Source organism: Anolis sagrei, chromosome 13, assembly GCF_037176765.1.
Source record: "Anolis sagrei isolate rAnoSag1 chromosome 13, rAnoSag1.mat, whole genome shotgun sequence".
NCBI lineage: Eukaryota > Metazoa > Chordata > Lepidosauria > Squamata > Dactyloidae > Anolis > Anolis sagrei.
In genome coordinates, this window is record NC_090033.1 from 9,483,465 (window position 1) to 9,501,457 (window position 17,993).

At 46.8% G+C, this 17,993-nt stretch overlaps 1 protein-coding gene across 19 annotated transcripts in view; it reads right to left on the minus strand.

Moving 5' to 3' along the window:
* Positions 1-17,993, minus strand: part of ARHGEF10L (Rho guanine nucleotide exchange factor 10 like) — a 151,265-nt gene that overhangs the window by 89,444 nt on the left and 43,828 nt on the right. For 17 of the 19 annotated variants that reach the window (XM_067472737.1, XM_067472734.1, XM_067472735.1 and 14 more), the window contains 3 exons: positions 9,704-9,810; positions 2,076-2,153; positions 1,685-1,864 (listed from right to left, as the gene is read on the minus strand). In XM_067472737.1, coding sequence (XP_067328838.1) covers positions 1,685-1,864; positions 2,076-2,153; positions 9,704-9,810 — 365 coding nt within the window. Of the gene's footprint in view, positions 1-1,684; positions 1,865-2,075; positions 2,154-9,703; positions 9,811-17,218; positions 17,563-17,993 lie in introns of those variants that run through there. The other 2 variants (XM_067472746.1, XM_067472747.1) reach the window with 2 other exon arrangements.

Sequence of the window (17,993 nt, forward strand, 5' to 3'; positions counted from 1 at the left end):
AGAGCTACATGCCTTGTAACCTTACTTTCCAGATATCCCTCGTACAGCGCAAACTCTAACCTTCACCACAATGCCCAGTCAATGAGCTACTGACGACTGGCACTGCTCGTTCACTTACACTGGCTTCCTGCTACACAGGAGTGATATCAACTTCCCCTGTGAAAATTCCCCATGAGAGCTACATGTCTTGTAACCTTACTTTCCAGATATCCCTCATACAGCGCAAACTCTAACCTTCACCACAATGCCCAGTCAATGAGCTACTGACGACTGGCACTGCTCGTTCGCTTACACTGGCTTCCTGCTACACAGGAGTGATATCAACTTCTCCTGTGAAAATTCCCCATGAGAGCTACTTGCCTTGTAATCTTACTTTCCAGATATCCCTCGTACAGTGCAAACTCTAACCTTCACCACAATGCCCAGTCAATGAGCTACTGACGACTGGCACTGTTCGTTCGCTTACACTGGCTTCCTGCTACACAGGAGTGATATCAACTTCTCCCGCGAAAATTCCCCAGGAGAGCTACATGCCTTGTAATCTTACTTTCCAGATATCCCTCGTACAGCGCAAACTCTAACCTTCACCACAATGCCCAGTCAATGAGCTACTGACGACTGGCACTGCTCGTTCACTTACACTGGCTTCCTGCTACACAGGAGTGATATCAACTTCCCCTGTGAAAATTCCCCATGAGAGCTACATGTCTTGTAACCTTACTTTCCAGATATCCCTCATACAGCGCAAACTCTAACCTTCACCACAATGCCCAGTCAATGAGCTACTGACGACTGGCACTGCTCGTTCGCTTACACTGGCTTCCTGCTACACAGGAGTGATATCAACTTCTCCCGCGAAAATTCCCCAGGAGAGCTACATGCCTTGTAATCTTACTTCCCAGATATCCCTCGTACAGCGCAAACTCTAACCTTCACCACAATGCCCAGTCAATGAGCTACTGATGACTGGCACTGCTCGTTCGCTTACACTGGCTTCCTGCTACACAGGAGTGATATCAACTTCTCCTGTGAAAATTCCCCATGAGAGCTACTTGCCTTGTAACCTTACTTTCCAGATATCCCTCGTACAGCGCAAACTCTAACCTTCAGCACAATGCCCAGTCAATGAGCTACTGACGACTTGCACTGCTCATTTGCTTACACTGGCTTCCTGCTACACAGGAGTGATATCAACTTCTCCTGTGAAAATTCCCCATGAGAGCTACATGACTTGTAATCTTACTTTCCAGATATCCACAATGCCCAGTCAATGAGCTACTAACAACTGGCACTGCTCGTTCGCTTCCACTGGCTGCCCGCTACACAGGAGTGATATCAACTTCTCCTGTGAAAATTCCCCATGAGAGCTACATGCCTTGTAATCTTACTTTCCAGATATCCACAATGCCCAGTCAATGAGCTACTGACAACTGGCACAGCTCGTTCACTTACACTGGCTTCCCACTATACGGCAGTGATACCAACTTCCCCCGAGAAAATTCCCCACGAGAGCTGTGTGCCTTGCAGCCTTATTTTCTGGATAACCCTCGAACAATGACAACTAAGCTATTCTATTCTCCTCCCATCCCTTCAACCCATTCTTGAAACCTTCTTCTTACAAAATTCACACTTTTAACATCTCGACTCTTCCGTTGTGTGGAAATCTTCCCGCAAAGACACTCACCGAGGCTACAAAGAGGTCGCCGATCTTCTCCGCGGTGTCCCACTCCGCCACCCGGGAGGACAGGGCGATCTGGAACATGGAGTGGCACTGGAGGATCTCCTTGACCCGGAAGAAGACCACCTGGCACTTCCTGGCGCTGAGCACTTTGGGCTCCATCTCCATCAGAGGGTTCCTGTAATCCTGCAGGCAAAGGATTAAAAACAGTCCTACAAAGTCTCCAAAGATAGGCAAATAAGAAGGTCATCGAGACATTTGGTGTAGCTAGCTAGGTATCCCTTCTTTACCTTTTGCATGACTGCATTTTTGTTTTGTTGTCACTCAGTTTCCAGACACTATCTTGCCATCAAAAATGAGGCAAAGGTAGAATTTGAGAAGCAGAAGGTTTCCTTACCTGCAGGATGCGCCTCAAGGAATCAACGTAGCTCCTCTCGCTTTGCACAATAGAGCCGAGGATGTGCCGCCGAATGACCTGCGAGGGACCCGCGAAGAAGATAAGACCAGTTAGGGAAGGAAAGAAGACAAGATATTTTGGAAATTGTCGAAAAATGCATCAGGTTGGATTTTCTGTATCTGAAATGGTCTTAGATTTTGGAATATTCGCATACACAGAACAAGATATCTTAATGATGGGATCCATATCTAAACACAAATGTTTCAAAGGATACCACATTACATGCTACATAGGAAATCTGCTACAAAACAGGAGCTTTTTTGTTGAGTTCCAGGGCCAGAGAAGCAAATAGCGAATCAGAACGACCTGCCACAGGGGAGTGTGCTTCCTCCACCAATGTTTAACATCTACACAAAATGATCAGCCACTACCAGAAGGGACAGAGAGTTTCCTCTATGCTGACGATCGTGCCATCACCGCCCAAGCAGGAAGCTTTGAAATGGTTAAGCATAGAATCATAGAATCAAAGAGTTGGAAGAGACCTCATGGGCCATCCAGTCCAAACATGAGGCTAAACATGCCCAGCTAAACATGCCCAGCTCCTTAAGCCACTCCTCATAGGGCTTGTTCTGCCAAGAAGCAGGAATATTGCATTCAAATCACCCCTGGCAGATGGCCATCCAGCCTCTGTTTAACAGCTTCCAAAGAAGGAGCCGCCACCACACTCCGGGGCAGAGAGTTCCACTGCTGAACGGCTCTCACAGTCAGGCAGTTCTTCCTAATGTTCAGATGGAATCTCCTCTCTTGTAGTTTGAAGCCATTGTTCCCTTGCGTTCTAGTCTCCAAGGAAGCAGAAAACAAGCTTGCTCCCTCCTCCCTGTGGCTTCCTCTCACATATTTATACATGGCTATCATATCCCCTCTCAGCCTTCTCTTCTTCAGGCTAAACATGCCCAGCTCCTTAAGCCGCTCCTCATAGGGCTTGTTCTCCAGACCCTTTATCATTTTAGTCGCTCTCCTCTGGAAGCTCTCCGAAGCTTTAGGTGCTCTTACTGCCTATTACAGGGAAAACCAGCTTGCTCCATCAATGTTTATCATCTACACAAAATGATCAGCCACTACCAGAAGGGAGAGAGAGTTTCCTCTATGCTGACGATCGTGCCATCACCGCCCAAGCAGGGAACTTTGAAATGGTTGAACAGAAGCTCTCCGAAGCTGCTCTTACTGCCTATTACAGGGGAAACCATCTTGCACCATCAATGTTTAACATTGACAGAAATTATCAGCCACCACCAGAAGGGACAGAGAGTTTCATCTATACTGACGATCGTGCCATCACTGCCCAAACAGGGAGCTTTGAAATGGTTAAGCAGAAGCTCTCCGAAGCTTTAAGTGCTCTTACTGCCTATTACAGGGGAAACCAGCTTGCTCCATCAGTGTTTATCATCTACACAAATGACCAAGCCACTGCCAGAAGGGACAGAAGGTTTCATCTATGCTGACGATCGTGGCATCACCGCCCAAGCAGGGAGCTTTGAAATGGTTGAAGAGAAGCTCTCTGAAGCTTTAGGTGCTCTTACTGCCTAGTACAGGGAAAACCAGCTGATTCGTAATCCATCTAAAATGTAAATGTGTGCCTTTCACCTTCAAAACAGATAAGCATCTCGAGCTCTGGGGATGACCTGGGAAGGAACCCACTGGAGCATTGCAGCACACCCAAATACCTGGGTGTCACCCTGGTCCGTGCTCTGAATTAGAAGAAACACTTCTTGAATATCACTGGAAATAATATCATAGGAAAGCTGACTGGCACAGCCTGGGGATCACAACCAGACACAGTGACGACATCTGCCTCATGCACAATGGAGTACCTTCTTATAGCAACATCAGAGGCACTCCAAGTGGCCAGCTTCTGGTCAAAGGACATTCAGTATATTACAACTGTACCCTCGGTTCACTTTTGGCACGATAAATTAAATTAAATTTTCTGGCATTGCTCTCATTCTCCGGATTGCTATTCATATTTTGTTGGAAAGATGTAGCAAGTGGTTCGGATTTAAGCTTTCTGTTTCTTCCTGAATCTCTTTGCATGCAAACAGGATCTGACCATTGGGAAACGAGCTGAGCTTGGGCTTAACAAAGGCAGCAATGCTTTTCCGGTTGCCACCACAAGACAATTTTAGAAACAGATGCCCTCTGTGTGTGTGCATTCATGTCATGACTACTCTCCACAGGAAACAGAGAGAGAGGAACCGTAGTTACACGGGAAAGCCCACGAAGCTGAAGAGGAGAAAGGAAGAAGCAAAGAAGGGCAGGGAACTTGAATTGACTCTTTCCAAAACCCTTGGAGAGTGGGATCTTGCTCTCGAGAGGGCGTTCCTAAGCCAGGTGGCCACCACCGAGAAGGTCCTCTCTCTCATCCCTACCAGGAGGTGGGACTGAGAGGAGGGTCTCCTCAGCAGATCTTAGAACCCGTGCCCATTCATAGAGGAAGATATGGTCAGAAAGATAGGCCGGACCCAAACCATATAGGGTAGTGCAGTGTTTCTCAACCTGGGGGTTGGGACCCCTGGAGGGGTCGTGTGGTGGTGTCAGAGGGGTCGCCAAAGACCATCGGAAAAAACAGTATTTTCTATTGGTCGTGGGAGTTCTGTATGGGAAGTCTGGCCCAATTCTATCATTGATGGGGTTCAGAATGTGCTTTGATTGTAGAAGAACCTCAAATCCCAGCAACTATAATTCCCAAATGTCAAAGCCTATTTTCCCCAAACTACAGCACTCTTCGCACTGGGGCATGTTGAGGATTCGTGCCAAGTTTGGTCCAGATCCATTATTGTTTACAGTGTTCTCCGGATAGAGGTGAACTACAACTCCAAAACTCAAGGTTAATGCCCACCAAACCCTTCCAGTGTTTTCTGTTAATGGGAGCTCTGGGTGCCAAGTTTTCTTCAATTCCATCATTGGTGGAGTTCAGAAGTCTCTTTGGTTGTAGGTGAACTATAAATCCCAGCAACTACAACTTCCAAATCTCAAGGTCTATTTTCCCCAAACTCCACCAGTGGTCATATTTGGTCACATTGAGTATTCGTGCCAAGTTTGGTTCAGATCCACCATTGTTTTGAATCCACAGTGCCCTCTGGATTTAGGTGAACTACAACTCCAAAACTCAAGTTCAATGCCCACCAAACCCTTCCAGTATTTTCCGTTGGTCATGGGAGTTCTGTGTGCCAAGATTGGTTCCATTCCATCATTGGTGGAGTTCAGAATGCTCTTTGACTCTAGGTGAACTATAAATCCCAGCAACTACCACTCCCAAATGACAAAATCAGCCCCCCCCCCCTCCCAACTTCACCAGGATTCAAATTTGGGTGCATTGGGTATTTGTGCCAAATTCAATCCAGTGAATGAAAAGACATCCTGCATATCAGGTATTTACATGACGATTCATAATAGTAGCAATAGCAAAATTAATTATGAATTGGCAACGAAGATAATGTGATGGTTGGGGGTCACCACAACATGAGGAACTGGATTAAGGGGTCGCGGCATTAGGGAGGTTGAGGACCACTGGGGTAGTGTTTTTCAACTGGGGGGTCGCAACCCGCAGTGGGGTCGCGAGGGAATCAAGATAATTGGTTTCATCACTCACTCTAGAACAGGGGTTCTCAACCTTCCTAATGCTCCGACCCCTTAATACAGTTCCTTATGTTGTGGTGACCCCCAACCATAAAATTATTTTCATTACTTCTTCACAAATATAATTTTGCTACTGAATCGTAATGTAAATATCTGATATACAGGATGTATTTTCATGCACTGGACAAAATTTGTCACAAGTACCCAATACACACAAATTTGAATACTGGTGGGTTTGGGGGGGGATTGATTTGTCTTTTGGGAGTTGTAGTTGCTGGGAGTTATAGTTCACCTACAATCAAAAAGCATTCTGAACTCCACCAATGATAGAATTCAACCAAACATGGCATACAGGACTCCCATGACCAACAGAAAATACTGGAGGGGCTTGGGGAACATAGACCTTGAGTTTTGGAGTTGTAGTTCACCTACATGCCGAGAGCACTGTGGACTCAAAACAGTGATGGATCTGGACCAAACTTGGCATGAAAATTAACATGTCCAAATGTGAACGCTGGTGAAGTGTAGGGAAAATAGACTTGGCATTTGGGAGTTGTAGTTGTTGGGATTTATCATTCACCTACAATCAAAGAGCATTCTGAACTCCACCAAGGATAGAATTGAACCAAACTTGGCACAACGAACTCCCATGACCAACAGAAAATACTGGAGAGGCTTGGGGAACATAGACCTTGAGTTTTGGAGTTGTAGTTCACCTACATGCCGAGAGCACTGTGGACTCAAAACAGTGATGGATCTGGACCAAACTTGGCATGAAAATTAACATGTCCAAATGTGAACGCTGGTGAAGTGTAGGGAAAATAGACTTGGCATTTGGGAGTTGTAGTTGCTGGGATTTATCATTCACCTACAATCAAAGAACATTCTGAACTCCACCAATGATAGTATTGAACCAAACTTGGCACAACGAACTCCCATGACCAACAGAAAATACTGGAGAGGCTTGGGGAACATAGACCTTGAGTTTTGGAGTTGTAGTTCACCTACATGCCAAGAGCACTGTGGACTCAAAACAGTGATGGATCTGGACCAAACTTGGCATGAAAATTAACATGTCCAAATGTGAACGCTGGTGAAGTGTAGGGAAAATAGACTTGGCATTTGGGAGTTGTAGTTGTTGGGATTTATCATTCACCTACAATCAAAGAGCATTCTGAACTCCACCAAGGATAGAATTGAACCAAACTTGGCACAACGAACTCCCATGACCAACAGAAAATACTGGAGAGGCTTGGGGAACATAGACCTTGAGTTTTGGAGTTGTAGTTCACCTACATGCCGAGAGCACTGTGGACTCAAAACAGTGATGGATCTGGACCAAACTTGGCATGAAAATTAACATGTCCAAATGTGAACGCTGGTGAAGTGTAGGGAAAATAGACTTGGCATTTGGGAGTTGTAGTTGCTGGGATTTATCGTTCACCTACAATCAAAGAACATTCTGAACCCCACCAAGGAGAGAATTGGGCCAAACTTCCCACACTGAATCCCCGTGACCAACAGAAAATACTGTTTTTTGATGGTCTTTGGCGACCCCTCTGATACCCCCTCACGACCCCTCCAGGGGTCCCGACCCCCAGGTTGAGAAACACTGCTCTAGAACCTGTTTTAGACTCACGTACAAATTCAAACCACACAACCAATCTTGTTCATAACTTAGCGATTGCCTGTATACTAAAAGTGGAAGCTAAGCAGGGCCAGCCCAGGTTAGTACTTGGACGGAAAATGGAATCTATATAAATAAAAATGTAATGTTCGTTTGTGGTATTCACAGAACTCTCTCTGTCTCTCTCTCTCTCTCTCGCTCTCCTATTAACATCCAGACCGGGAAGTAGCTGCCTCTGCCACACTCCACTCCTTCTCTCCCTCACTCCCTTCCCTTCTTTCCTCCCTTTCCTCTTTCATTCCCCTTCCTTTCCTTCCCCCCTCCTTCCTTCCTTCCTGTCTCTCCCCCCTTCCTTCTCCTTCATTTCCTTCTTTCCCTCCTTCCCTTCCTTCCTGTCCCTTCTTCCTTTCCTCCTTCTTTCCCTTTCTTCATTTCCTTCCCCTTAATTTCCTTCCCTTCCTCCTTTCTTCACCCCCTCCTTCCTCCTTCCTTCCTTCTCCTTCCTTTCCTTCCTTCATTTTTCCTTCCTTCCTGTCCCTCCTTCTTTCCTTCCCTTCCTTCCCTTCTTTCCCTCCTCCCCTCCTCCCTTCCTTTTTCCTTCCTTCTTCCTTTCTTCCTTCTTTCCCTTTCTTCATTTCCTTCCCCTTAATTTCCTTCCCTCCCTCCTTCCTTCATCCCCCTCCTTCCTCCTTCCTTCCTTCCTTCTCCTTCCTTTCCTTCCTTCATTTTTCCTTCCTTCCTGTCCCTCCTTCTTTCCTTTCCTTCCTTCCCTTCTTTCCTTCCTCCACTCCTTTTTCCTTCCTTCTTCCTTTCCTCCTTCTTTCCCTTTCTTCATTTCCTTCCCCTTAATTTCCTTCCCTTCCTCCTTTCTTCACCCCCCTCCTTCCTCCTTCCTTCCTTCTCCTTCCTTTCCTTCCTTCATTTTTCCTTCCTTCCTGTCCCTCCTTCTTTCCTTTCCTTCCTTCCCTTCTTTCCCTCCTCCACTCCTTTTTCCTTCCTTCTTCCTTTCCTCCTTCTTTCCCTTTCTTCATTTCCTTCCCCTTAATTTCCTTCCCTCCCTCCTTCCTTCATCCCCCTCCTTCCTCCTTCCTTCCTTCTCCTTCCTTCATTTTTCCTTCCTTCCTGTCCCTCCTTCTTTCCTTTCCTTCCTTCCCTTCTTTCCCTCCTCCTCTCCTTTTTCCTTCCTTTTTCCTTTCCTCCTTCTTTCCCTTTCTTCATTTCCTTCCCCTTAATTTCCTTCCCTTCCTCCTTTCTTCATCCCCCTCCTTCCTCCTTCCTTCCTTCTCCTTCCTTCATTTTTCCTTCCTTCCTGTCCCTCCTTCTTTCCTTTCCTTCCTTCCCTTCTTTCCCTCCTCCCCTCCTTTTTCCTTCCTTCTTCCTTTCCTCCTTCTTTCCCTTTCTTCATTTCCTTCCCCTTAATTTCCTTCCCTCCCTACCTCCTTCCTTCATCCCCCTCCTTCCTTTCCCTCCTACTCCCTCCCTCCTTCCTTCCTTCTCCTTCCTTTCCTTCCTTCATTTTTCCTTCCTTCCTGACCCTCCTTCTTTCCTTTCCTTTCTTCCCTTCTTTCCCTCCTCCCCTCCTCCCTTCCTTTTTCCTTCCTTCTTCCTTTCCTCATTCTTTCCCTTTCTTCATTTCCTTCCCCTTAATTTCCTTCCCCCCTCCTTCCTTCACCCCCCTCCTTCCTTCCTACTCCTTCCTTTCCTTCCTTCATTTTTTCCTTCCTTCCTGTCCCTCCTTCTTTCCTTTCCTTCCTTCCCTTCTTTTCCTCCTCCTGTCCTTTTTCCTTCCTTCTTCATTTGCTCCTCCTTTCCCTTTCTTCATTTCCTTCCCCCCCTCCTTCCTTCATCCCCCTCCTTCCTTTCCCTCCTCCTTCCTTCCTTCTCCTTCCTTTCCTTCCTTCATTTCCTTCTTTCCCTCCTCCCCTCCTCCCTTCCTTTTTCCTTCCTTCTTCCTTCCCTTCTTTCTATGTAAGATATAAACACAATATTTTATATATTGTTATATAGATTACTATATTATATGTTACTACATAATACAAATTCAATAGACTTACAGAACAGAGTTGGAAGGGACAGTCAAGAAGTAGCGAGAGAAGGAGGGAAAGAGGAAAGGAATGAAGGGGGAAAGAGAGAAGGAAGGAGGGAAAGGAAGAGAAGCAAAAAAGGAGAGAAGGAAATAAAAAAGTGAAAGGAAAAATACAGGCAAGGAAGGATGTAACCAAAGAGCAAAGAAAGGGAGGAAAGAAGCAGGTAGAGATGGAAGAAAGAAGAAGATAAATAGGAAGGGAAAGAAAAAGAGGAAAGGAAGGAGACCCAATTTCCTTTTGGCTTTATCAATAAACCATGGAATGGCTAAGCAACCAACCTGTTGAGGACTTAGTCCTTCGGGCATTGGGCCCAACTCTGGAAGCAGCTGCTTCATATCCGTCTCCTGGACCTCCAGGAAGCCCAACTCTTCCTCTTCGGAATCACCTGAGGAAATAAACAAGAGGGAAAGAGGGTCTCAGTTAGGTCAGGGAAACACTCATATCCCCTCCAATGTTTTGCCTAATCCTGACAGGGGTCTCTTCTCTAACAAGTGCTGTGACCTTCAGAAGTTCCGTTGAGCAGCACGAAGTTTTATTTATTTATTATTTAAACTTATATGCCGCCACTCCCCTGCGGCTCGGAGCGGCTTACAAGCATAGCTAAAATCTAACAAAGTTTAAAAGCAATTTAAAACAATTTAAAAACAACAGTATCAAACATTAAAAGCCTGTCGGAACAAGTATGTCTTACATGCCCTGCGGAAAGCTGGTAAGTCCCGCAAGGCACGGACTTCAGGTGGCAGAGCATTCCAGAGTGATGGTGCCACTGCTGTGAAGGCTCTGCGTCTGGTTGTCGTTAGACGCACTGGGAATTTCCAATAGATCTTGGTCCTCAGAACGGAGGGATCTCTGGGGTTGGTAGGGGGTGAGGCGGTCCCTCAGGTCCATCGGCCCCAGACCATGCAAGGCCTTAAAGGTGAGTACCATCACTTTGAAAGTGATCCGGTGCTCAATTGGTAACCAATGCAGCTGCAGTAGGATTGGGGTTATGTGGCATCTCATCGGAATTCCCGCAAGAAGCCGGGCAGCTGCGTTTTGTACCAACTTGAGCTTCCGAATCACTGACAGAGGGAGGCCAATGTAGAGGGCGTTACAGTAGTCCAGTCTTGAGATGACCGTGGCCTGGATCACCGTAGCTAGGTCGTCCCTGGACAGGGAGGGGGCCAGCCGTCTAGCCTGCCGCAGGTGAAAGAAGGCGGTTCTGCTCACGGCGGAGACCTGGGCCTCCATTGTCAGCAGAGGGTCCAAAAGGACTCCCAGACTCTTTACCAACGATGACGGGCGTAACGCCTCGCCATCCAGGGTGGGCAGATGGATGTCCCCACTGCCCGGTCGACCCAGCCATAGGATCTCCGTCTTTGCTGGATTTATCCTCAACCTGCTGGCATACAACCATCCAGGCACGGCCTCGAGGCACTGATGGAAACAATCGGGTGCAGAGTCCGGTCGGCCTTCCATCTTCAGCACCAGCTGAGTGTCATCGGCATACTGATAACACTCAAGCCCAAAACCTCGAACCAGCTGAGCAAGTGGTTGCATATAGATGTTAAACAACAGAGAGGAGAGAATGGCCCCCTGAGGAGGAACCCCACAAGATAGAGGGGACCTCTCAGAGACCAGGCCTCCCCTCTCCACTCGCTGTCCACGGTTGTGAAGAAAGGAGGACAGCCAGTTTAAAGCTCTCCCCCTGATTCCAGCAACAGCAAGGCAGTGGGTCAAGAGATTGTGGTCGACTGTGTCAAATGCTGCTGTGAGATCCAATAGCACGAGCAGCGCTGACCCGCCCTGGTCAAGCTGGCATCGAAGGTGATCCGTGATGGAGACCAGCACAGTCTCTGTCCCGTGCCCCGCACGGAAGCCAGATTGAAAGGGATCTAGTCCGGCTGTGTTGTCTAGGAATTGCTGCAACTGCTCCGCTGCTGCCCTCTCAGTCACGAAACCCGTGTCTCCTATCAAGCAGCTCATTATCTTGCAACTCATTATTCTCTCTGAACTCATTTCCCTAGCAAACGACTCTCTTGGCACCTCTCTGGAATGTGACCTTCACGAACTGTTGGAGACACAGACTGCTCATTTTCAGGACTTAAAATCTCATGTTGGCTCGCAGGACCGGGTTGTGGCGCAGATGGTTGGGAAGTCAGCTGTATTATAATCACTACTGAGTTCGAAGACGGCCTGGGTCGGAGTAAGCTCCCGACCATTTGTCGAGCTTGCTGTCGACTTTTGCAGCCCGAAAGACAGTTATTATTATTATTATAGTTACTAAACTTTATTTGTACCCCGCTAGCATCTCCCGAAGGACTCGATGCGGCTTACAAAGGCCAAGGCCTCAACACAACACCAAAAGTTGCATCTGTCAAGTAGGAAATTTAGGTACCGTATATGCGGGGAGGACAATTCAATTAATTTACAATGCCATAAAAATCTCCAGCAGCGTGTAAAAGAATGAGGAAGTACTCCATCGTTGTCACAAGTGGACGGTGAAGCGACACCTCCCCCAGTAGCCAGAATTTGAGCATACCTTCATGAAGCTGGAAAGTTAAATAGCCTCTGTGTGTTTGTCTATGTTGTGTGTCTATGGCATTGAATGTTTGCCATGTATATGTGTATTGTGATCCGTCCTGAATCCCCTGCGGCGTGAGAAGGGCGGAATATAAATGATGCAAATAAATAAATTCTGGAACACAAGAGAGTATGAGAAGGCCTCAGTGTTAGTTTGCCTCAGCCTGAGAGAGCCCTCAGTGTGAGAAGGCCTCAGTAGGCCTTAGTATGGGAAGGCCTCAGTGTGAGGGAAGCATATATAAATACAGTAGAACCTCACTTATCTAACATCAATGGGCCGACAGAACATCAGATAAATGAAAGCGTTAGCTAATACGGAGTCTTCTATTCAAAGGTGCACAACAACAACAACGGATGTCTTTAAGCATGTTGTGTGTCTATGGCATTGAATGTTTTCCATGTATATTGTCATTGTGATCTGCCTGAGTCCCTGGTGGGGGGAGAAGGGCGGAATTTAAATGCTGCAGATAAATAAGTAAATAAATTCTGGAACACAAGAGAGTATGAGAAGGCCTCAGTGTTAGTTTGCCTCAGCCTGAGAGCCCTTAGTGTGAGAAGGCCTCAGTAGGCCTCAGTATGAGAAGGCCTCAGTGTGAGGGAAGCCCCAGGTTGAAGGCCATGATGTGTATCTGGAACACAAGAGGGTATGAGAAGGCCTCAGTGTTAGTTTGCCTCAGCCTGAGAGAGCCCTCAGTGTGAGAAGGCCTCAGTAGGCCTTAGTATGGGAAGGCCTCAGTGTGAGGGAAGCATATATAAATACAGTAGAATCTCACTTATCTAACATCAATGGGCCGACAGAACATCAGATAAAGAAAAACGTTAGCTAATATGGAGTCTTCTATTCAAAGGTGCACAACAACAACGGATGTCTTTAAGCATGTTGTGTGTCTATGGCATTGAATGTTTTCCATGTATATTGTCATTGTGATCCGCCCTGAGTCCCTGGCGGGATGAGAAGGGCGGAATATAAATGCTGCAGATAAATAAGTAAATAAATTCTGGAACAGAAGAGTATGAGAAGGCCTCAGTGTTAGTTCGCCTCAGTCTGAGAGAGCCCTCAGTGTGAGAAGGCCTCAGTAGGCCTCAGTATGAGACGGCCTCAGTGTGAGGGAAGCCCCAGGTTGAAGGCCATGATGTGTATCTGGAACACAAGAGAGTATGAGAAGGCCTCAGTAGGCCTCAGTATGAGAAGGCCTCAGTGTTAGTTTGCCTCAGTCTGAGAGAGCCCTCAGTGTGAGAAGGCCTCAGTAGGCCTCAGTGTTAGTTTGCCTCAGCCAGAGAGAGCCCTCAGTGTGAGAAGGCCTCAGTAGGCCTCAGTATGAGAAGTCCTCAGTGTGAGGGAAGCCCCAGGTTGAAAGCCATGTTGTGTATCTGTGGCATTGAATGTTTGCCATGCATATGCGCATTGTGAGCCACCCTGAGTCCCCGGCAGGGTGAGAAGGGCAGAATCTAAATACTGTATATAAATACATGCATACATACATATAGCAGAGTCTCACTTATCCGACATCAACAGGCCAGCAGAACGTCGGATAAACGAAAACTTTAGATAATACGGAGTCTCCTATTTGAAGGCGCACAACAACAACAACAACAACAACAACAACAACAACAACAATGTCTTTAAGCATTTGGGATGCACATTTACATTGGTATCAACCACAAACATGGGCTGAACGACAACATTATAATTGAATTCTTAATTCGCTTCTGACACGATAAATAATCAAGGCAACTTTTTTTTTGCAGCAATAGATGAAAGCTGAGGAACTAGGAGGAAGACAGAGAAACCGGGACATTTTAAGAGCACCCGGGAAAGTGGGATGACAGAGGAGGAATAGACTGAAATGATTGGGGGATCTGAAAGCACGGACCGCTCCGTACGACCCACACTGTGAGAGCATTCGAAGTGAGTCAGCAGATGGAAGGGAAAATGGATGACTCAAGGAACTGAGCCAAGCCGCATGCCTCGCCCTCCAAAGCCAAACAAACCCTGGAGCAGCTGGCCCGGAGGAGACAAATGCTTCCCCTTCCCCAGCGCAGAGCGCCGCAACCCACCCACTGAGTCATCCCCAAAAGGAAACATCACGGGACTTGATTCAACACTGTGTTGACAGGTTGGGGGATATTATTATCGTTGTTGTCGCCATTAGTCTCCACTTTCCTCTCTACAACGAGACTCAAAGTGTTGTCGAAGGCTTTCATGACCGGAATCACTAGGTTGCTGTGAGCTTTCCAGGCTGTTTGCCCATGTTCCAGTAGCATTCCCTCCTGACGTTTCATCTGCACCTGTGTTTGGCATCTTCAGAAGTTCTGTTGGCAGTAAAGCAAGGGGAGTGCATGTGTGTGTGTGTTTGTGTGTGTGTGTGTGTATATATATATATATATAATTGCAATAGTCACACTTGCAATGAGCAAGCTTGAATTGCATTAAGTAGACATTAAGTTTGCAAAGTCAGTCAAGGAGGGTCTCTGCATGGAGGTAGCCTGGCTGTTGTTGCCTGGAGGCACCCTCTGTTTGAGAAGTGTAGTGTGCATTGCAACGTTCACAATTGCAATGGGCAAGCTTGAATTGCATTGAGTAGCCATTAAGTTTGCAAAGTCAATCAGGGGTAGTATTTGTGCACAAGGAGCCTGGTTGTTGTTACCTGGAGGCACCCTTTGTCTGGAAGGTATGAATTGCAGCATTCACACTTGCAATGAGCAATCTTGAATAGCATCAGAATAGCCATGAAGCTACAAAGTCAATCAGTGAAGGTATATGTATAGAAGGGCCCGGCTGTTGTTGCCTGGCGGCACCCTTTGTTTGAAAAGTATGAATTGCAGCATTCACACTTGCAATGAGCAATCTTGAATAGCATCAGAGTAGCCATGAAGCTATAAAGTCAATCAGTGAGGGTATATGTATAGGGGGAACCTTGCTGTTGTTGCCTGCAGGCATCCTCTGCTTGGGAGGTGTTAGTTACAGCATTCACTCTTCCTATGAGCAAGCTTGAATAAATAGCACTGAGTAGCCTTGAAACTGTAAAGTCAATTAGTGAGGGTATTTGCATAGAGGAAAGCCTGGCTGTTGTTGCCTGGAGGCACCCTTTGTTTGGGAGGAGTTAATTGCAACATTCACACTTCCTATGAGCAAGCTTGAATAAATAGCACTGAGTAGCCGTGAAACTGTAAAGTCAATCAGAGAGGGTATTTCATAGAGAGAGCCTGGCTATTTTTGCCTGGCGGCAGCCTCTGTTTTGGGAGACATTAATTGCAACAGTCACAGTTGCAATGAGCAAGCTTGAGTAGCACTGAGTAGCCATGAAGTTTGCAAAGTCAGTCAGGGAGGGTATCTGCATATAGCTAACCTGGCTGTTGTTGCTTGGAGGCACCCTTTGTTTGGAAGGAAGGAATTGCAACATTCACACTTGCAATGGGCAAGCTTGAATAGCACTAAGTAGCCATGAAGTTTGCAAAGTCAATCAGGGAGGGTATCTGCTTGGCTGTTTTTATTATATATTCTAATAGTATGTATGTATACGGCGGTGTTTCCTTCTGCTTTCTGATTGGCTGACACTATATAGTGTTTCTATGTATGTATGTATGTATGTATGCGGCGGTGTTTCCTTCTGCTTTCTGATTGGCTGCCACTATATAGTGTTTGTATGTATGTATGTATGCGGCGGTGTTTCCTTCTGCTTCCTGATTGGCTGCCACTATATAGTGTTTGTATGTATGTATGTATGCGGCGGTGTTTCCTTCCGCTTTCTGATTGGCTGCCACTATATAGTGTTTGTATGTATGTATGTATGCGGCGGTGTTTCCTTCTGCTTTCTGATTGGCTGCCACTATATAGTGTTTGTATGCATGTATGTATGCGGTGATGTTTCCTTCTGCTTTCTGATTGGCTGCCACTATATAGTGTTTGTATGTATGTATGCGGTGGTGTTTCCTTCTGCTTTCTGATTGGCTGCCACTATATAGTGTTTGTATGTATGTATGTATGTATGCGGCGGTGTTTCCTTCTGCTTCCTGATTGGCTGCCACTATATAGTGTTTGTATGTATGTATGTATGCGGCGGTGTTTCCTTCCGCTTTCTGATTGGCTGCCACTATATAGTGTTTGTATGTATGTACGTATGCGGCGGTGTTTCCTTCTGCTTTCTGATTGGCTACCACTATATAGTGTTTGTATGTATGTACGTATGCGGCGGTGTTTCCTTCTGCTTTCTGATTGGCTGCCACTATATAGTGTTTGTATGTATGTACGTATGCGGCGGTGTTTCCTTCTGCTTTCTGATTGGCTGCCACTATATAGTGTTTGTATGTATGTATGCGGCGGTGTTTCCTTCCGCTTTCTGATTGGCTGCCACTATATAGTGTTTGTATGTATGTATGTATGCGGCGGTGTTTCCTTCCGCTTTCTGATTGGCTACCACTATATAGTGTTTGTATGTATGTACGTATGCGGCGGTGTTTCCTTCTGCTTTCTGATTGGCTACCACTATATAGTGTTTGTATGTATGTATGTATGCGGCGGTGTTTCCTTCTGCTTTCTGATTGGCTGCCACTATATAGTGTTTGTATGTATGTATGCGGCGGTGTTTCCTTCCGCTTTCTGATTGGCTGCCACTATATAGTGTTTGTATGTATGTATGCATGCGGCGGTGTTTCCTTCCGCTTTCTGATTGGCTGCCACTATATAGTGTTTGTATGTATGTATGTATGTATGTATGCGGCGGTGTTTCCTTCTGCTTTCTGATTGGCTGCCACTATATAGTGTTTGTATGCATGTATGTATGTATGCGGTGGTGTTTCCTTCTGCTTTCTGATTGGCTGCCACTATCACAGGCCACTGCGATCCCCACACATAACGGACCAGGACCCAACTTGGCACACAGACACTCCCGCCCCCTCTTGACCCACCTGACCTCCTGGTCAAGCTTGGGCGAAGATGGACAATGGATGATGGGATTTGCAGTACTTTCAATCACTTCGGCTCCCACTGCGACCCTCACCGGTGACGGATTGGAGCCAAACTGGGTGCACAGAGACTCCACGACTCATTTTACATCCTGGTGCAGTTTGGAAGAGGATGGACCATGGATGGTGGGCTTTTCAGGACCTTCACTCACTTCCATAGGCCGCTGCGACCGTCATGGATGACGGACTACAACCCGAAACAGACAATTCCTAAAGACATGGGCACTGCTAGGTCCCCAAGCTAGTAACGAAATAAATTGCCTTACCGGAGACGGAGGAAGAGGAAGAAGAGGAAGAGGCGTGGACAATGACATAGTTGCGATTGTCCTGGTCGTCCCGGTTGTTGTCCCGGTTGTTGTCCCGGTGCCGTCTCCTCCACATGCTCACCCTCGGGTGCATGTCAACCCAAATCTCGGTGCTTAATAGGCTTCCTCTTAAGCTTGGAGAGGTTTAAATCTTTGGTCCGGGGGTCTGTACCCCATCGAGACCCAAGAAAAAGAGAGCCAACGAGGAAGGGAATGGGTTGGATCTCTCTCTGCGAGCGAAGAGGCCAGCGACAAGAATAGACCGCCGGCAAGAGCGCCAATGAGGATGATGGCACGGGGGAACTTTTTCCTTCCCTAATTTTGGAACAGCTGCTTAGGCTTTGGGAGGAGGAGGAGGGCGCAGAACGGAAACAGATTGAAAAGAGAGAGAGAGAGAAAGGAGAGTAGAGAGAAGAAAAAGCTTCTTCTCTCCAGGAAGAAGTGATGGGCATCCAAACTTTGCAGGACTTCTCAAAAGTGCCCCACTTAATAAGAAGGAGGAGGAAGGAAGGAAGGGAGGAAGGAAGGAAGGAAGGAAGGAAGGAAGGAGGGAGAAAGGGAGAGAGAGAAGGAGGGGAAAAAGAAGGAAGGAAGGAAGGAAAGACAAAAAGGGAAAGGAAGGAGGGAATGAGGAAGGAAAGAGAAGGAAGGAAGGGAAGGGTGGAAGGAAAAAGGAGGGAGGGAGGGAGGAAAGAGGAAAGGAAGGAAATATGGAAGAAAGGGAGGGAGGAAAGGA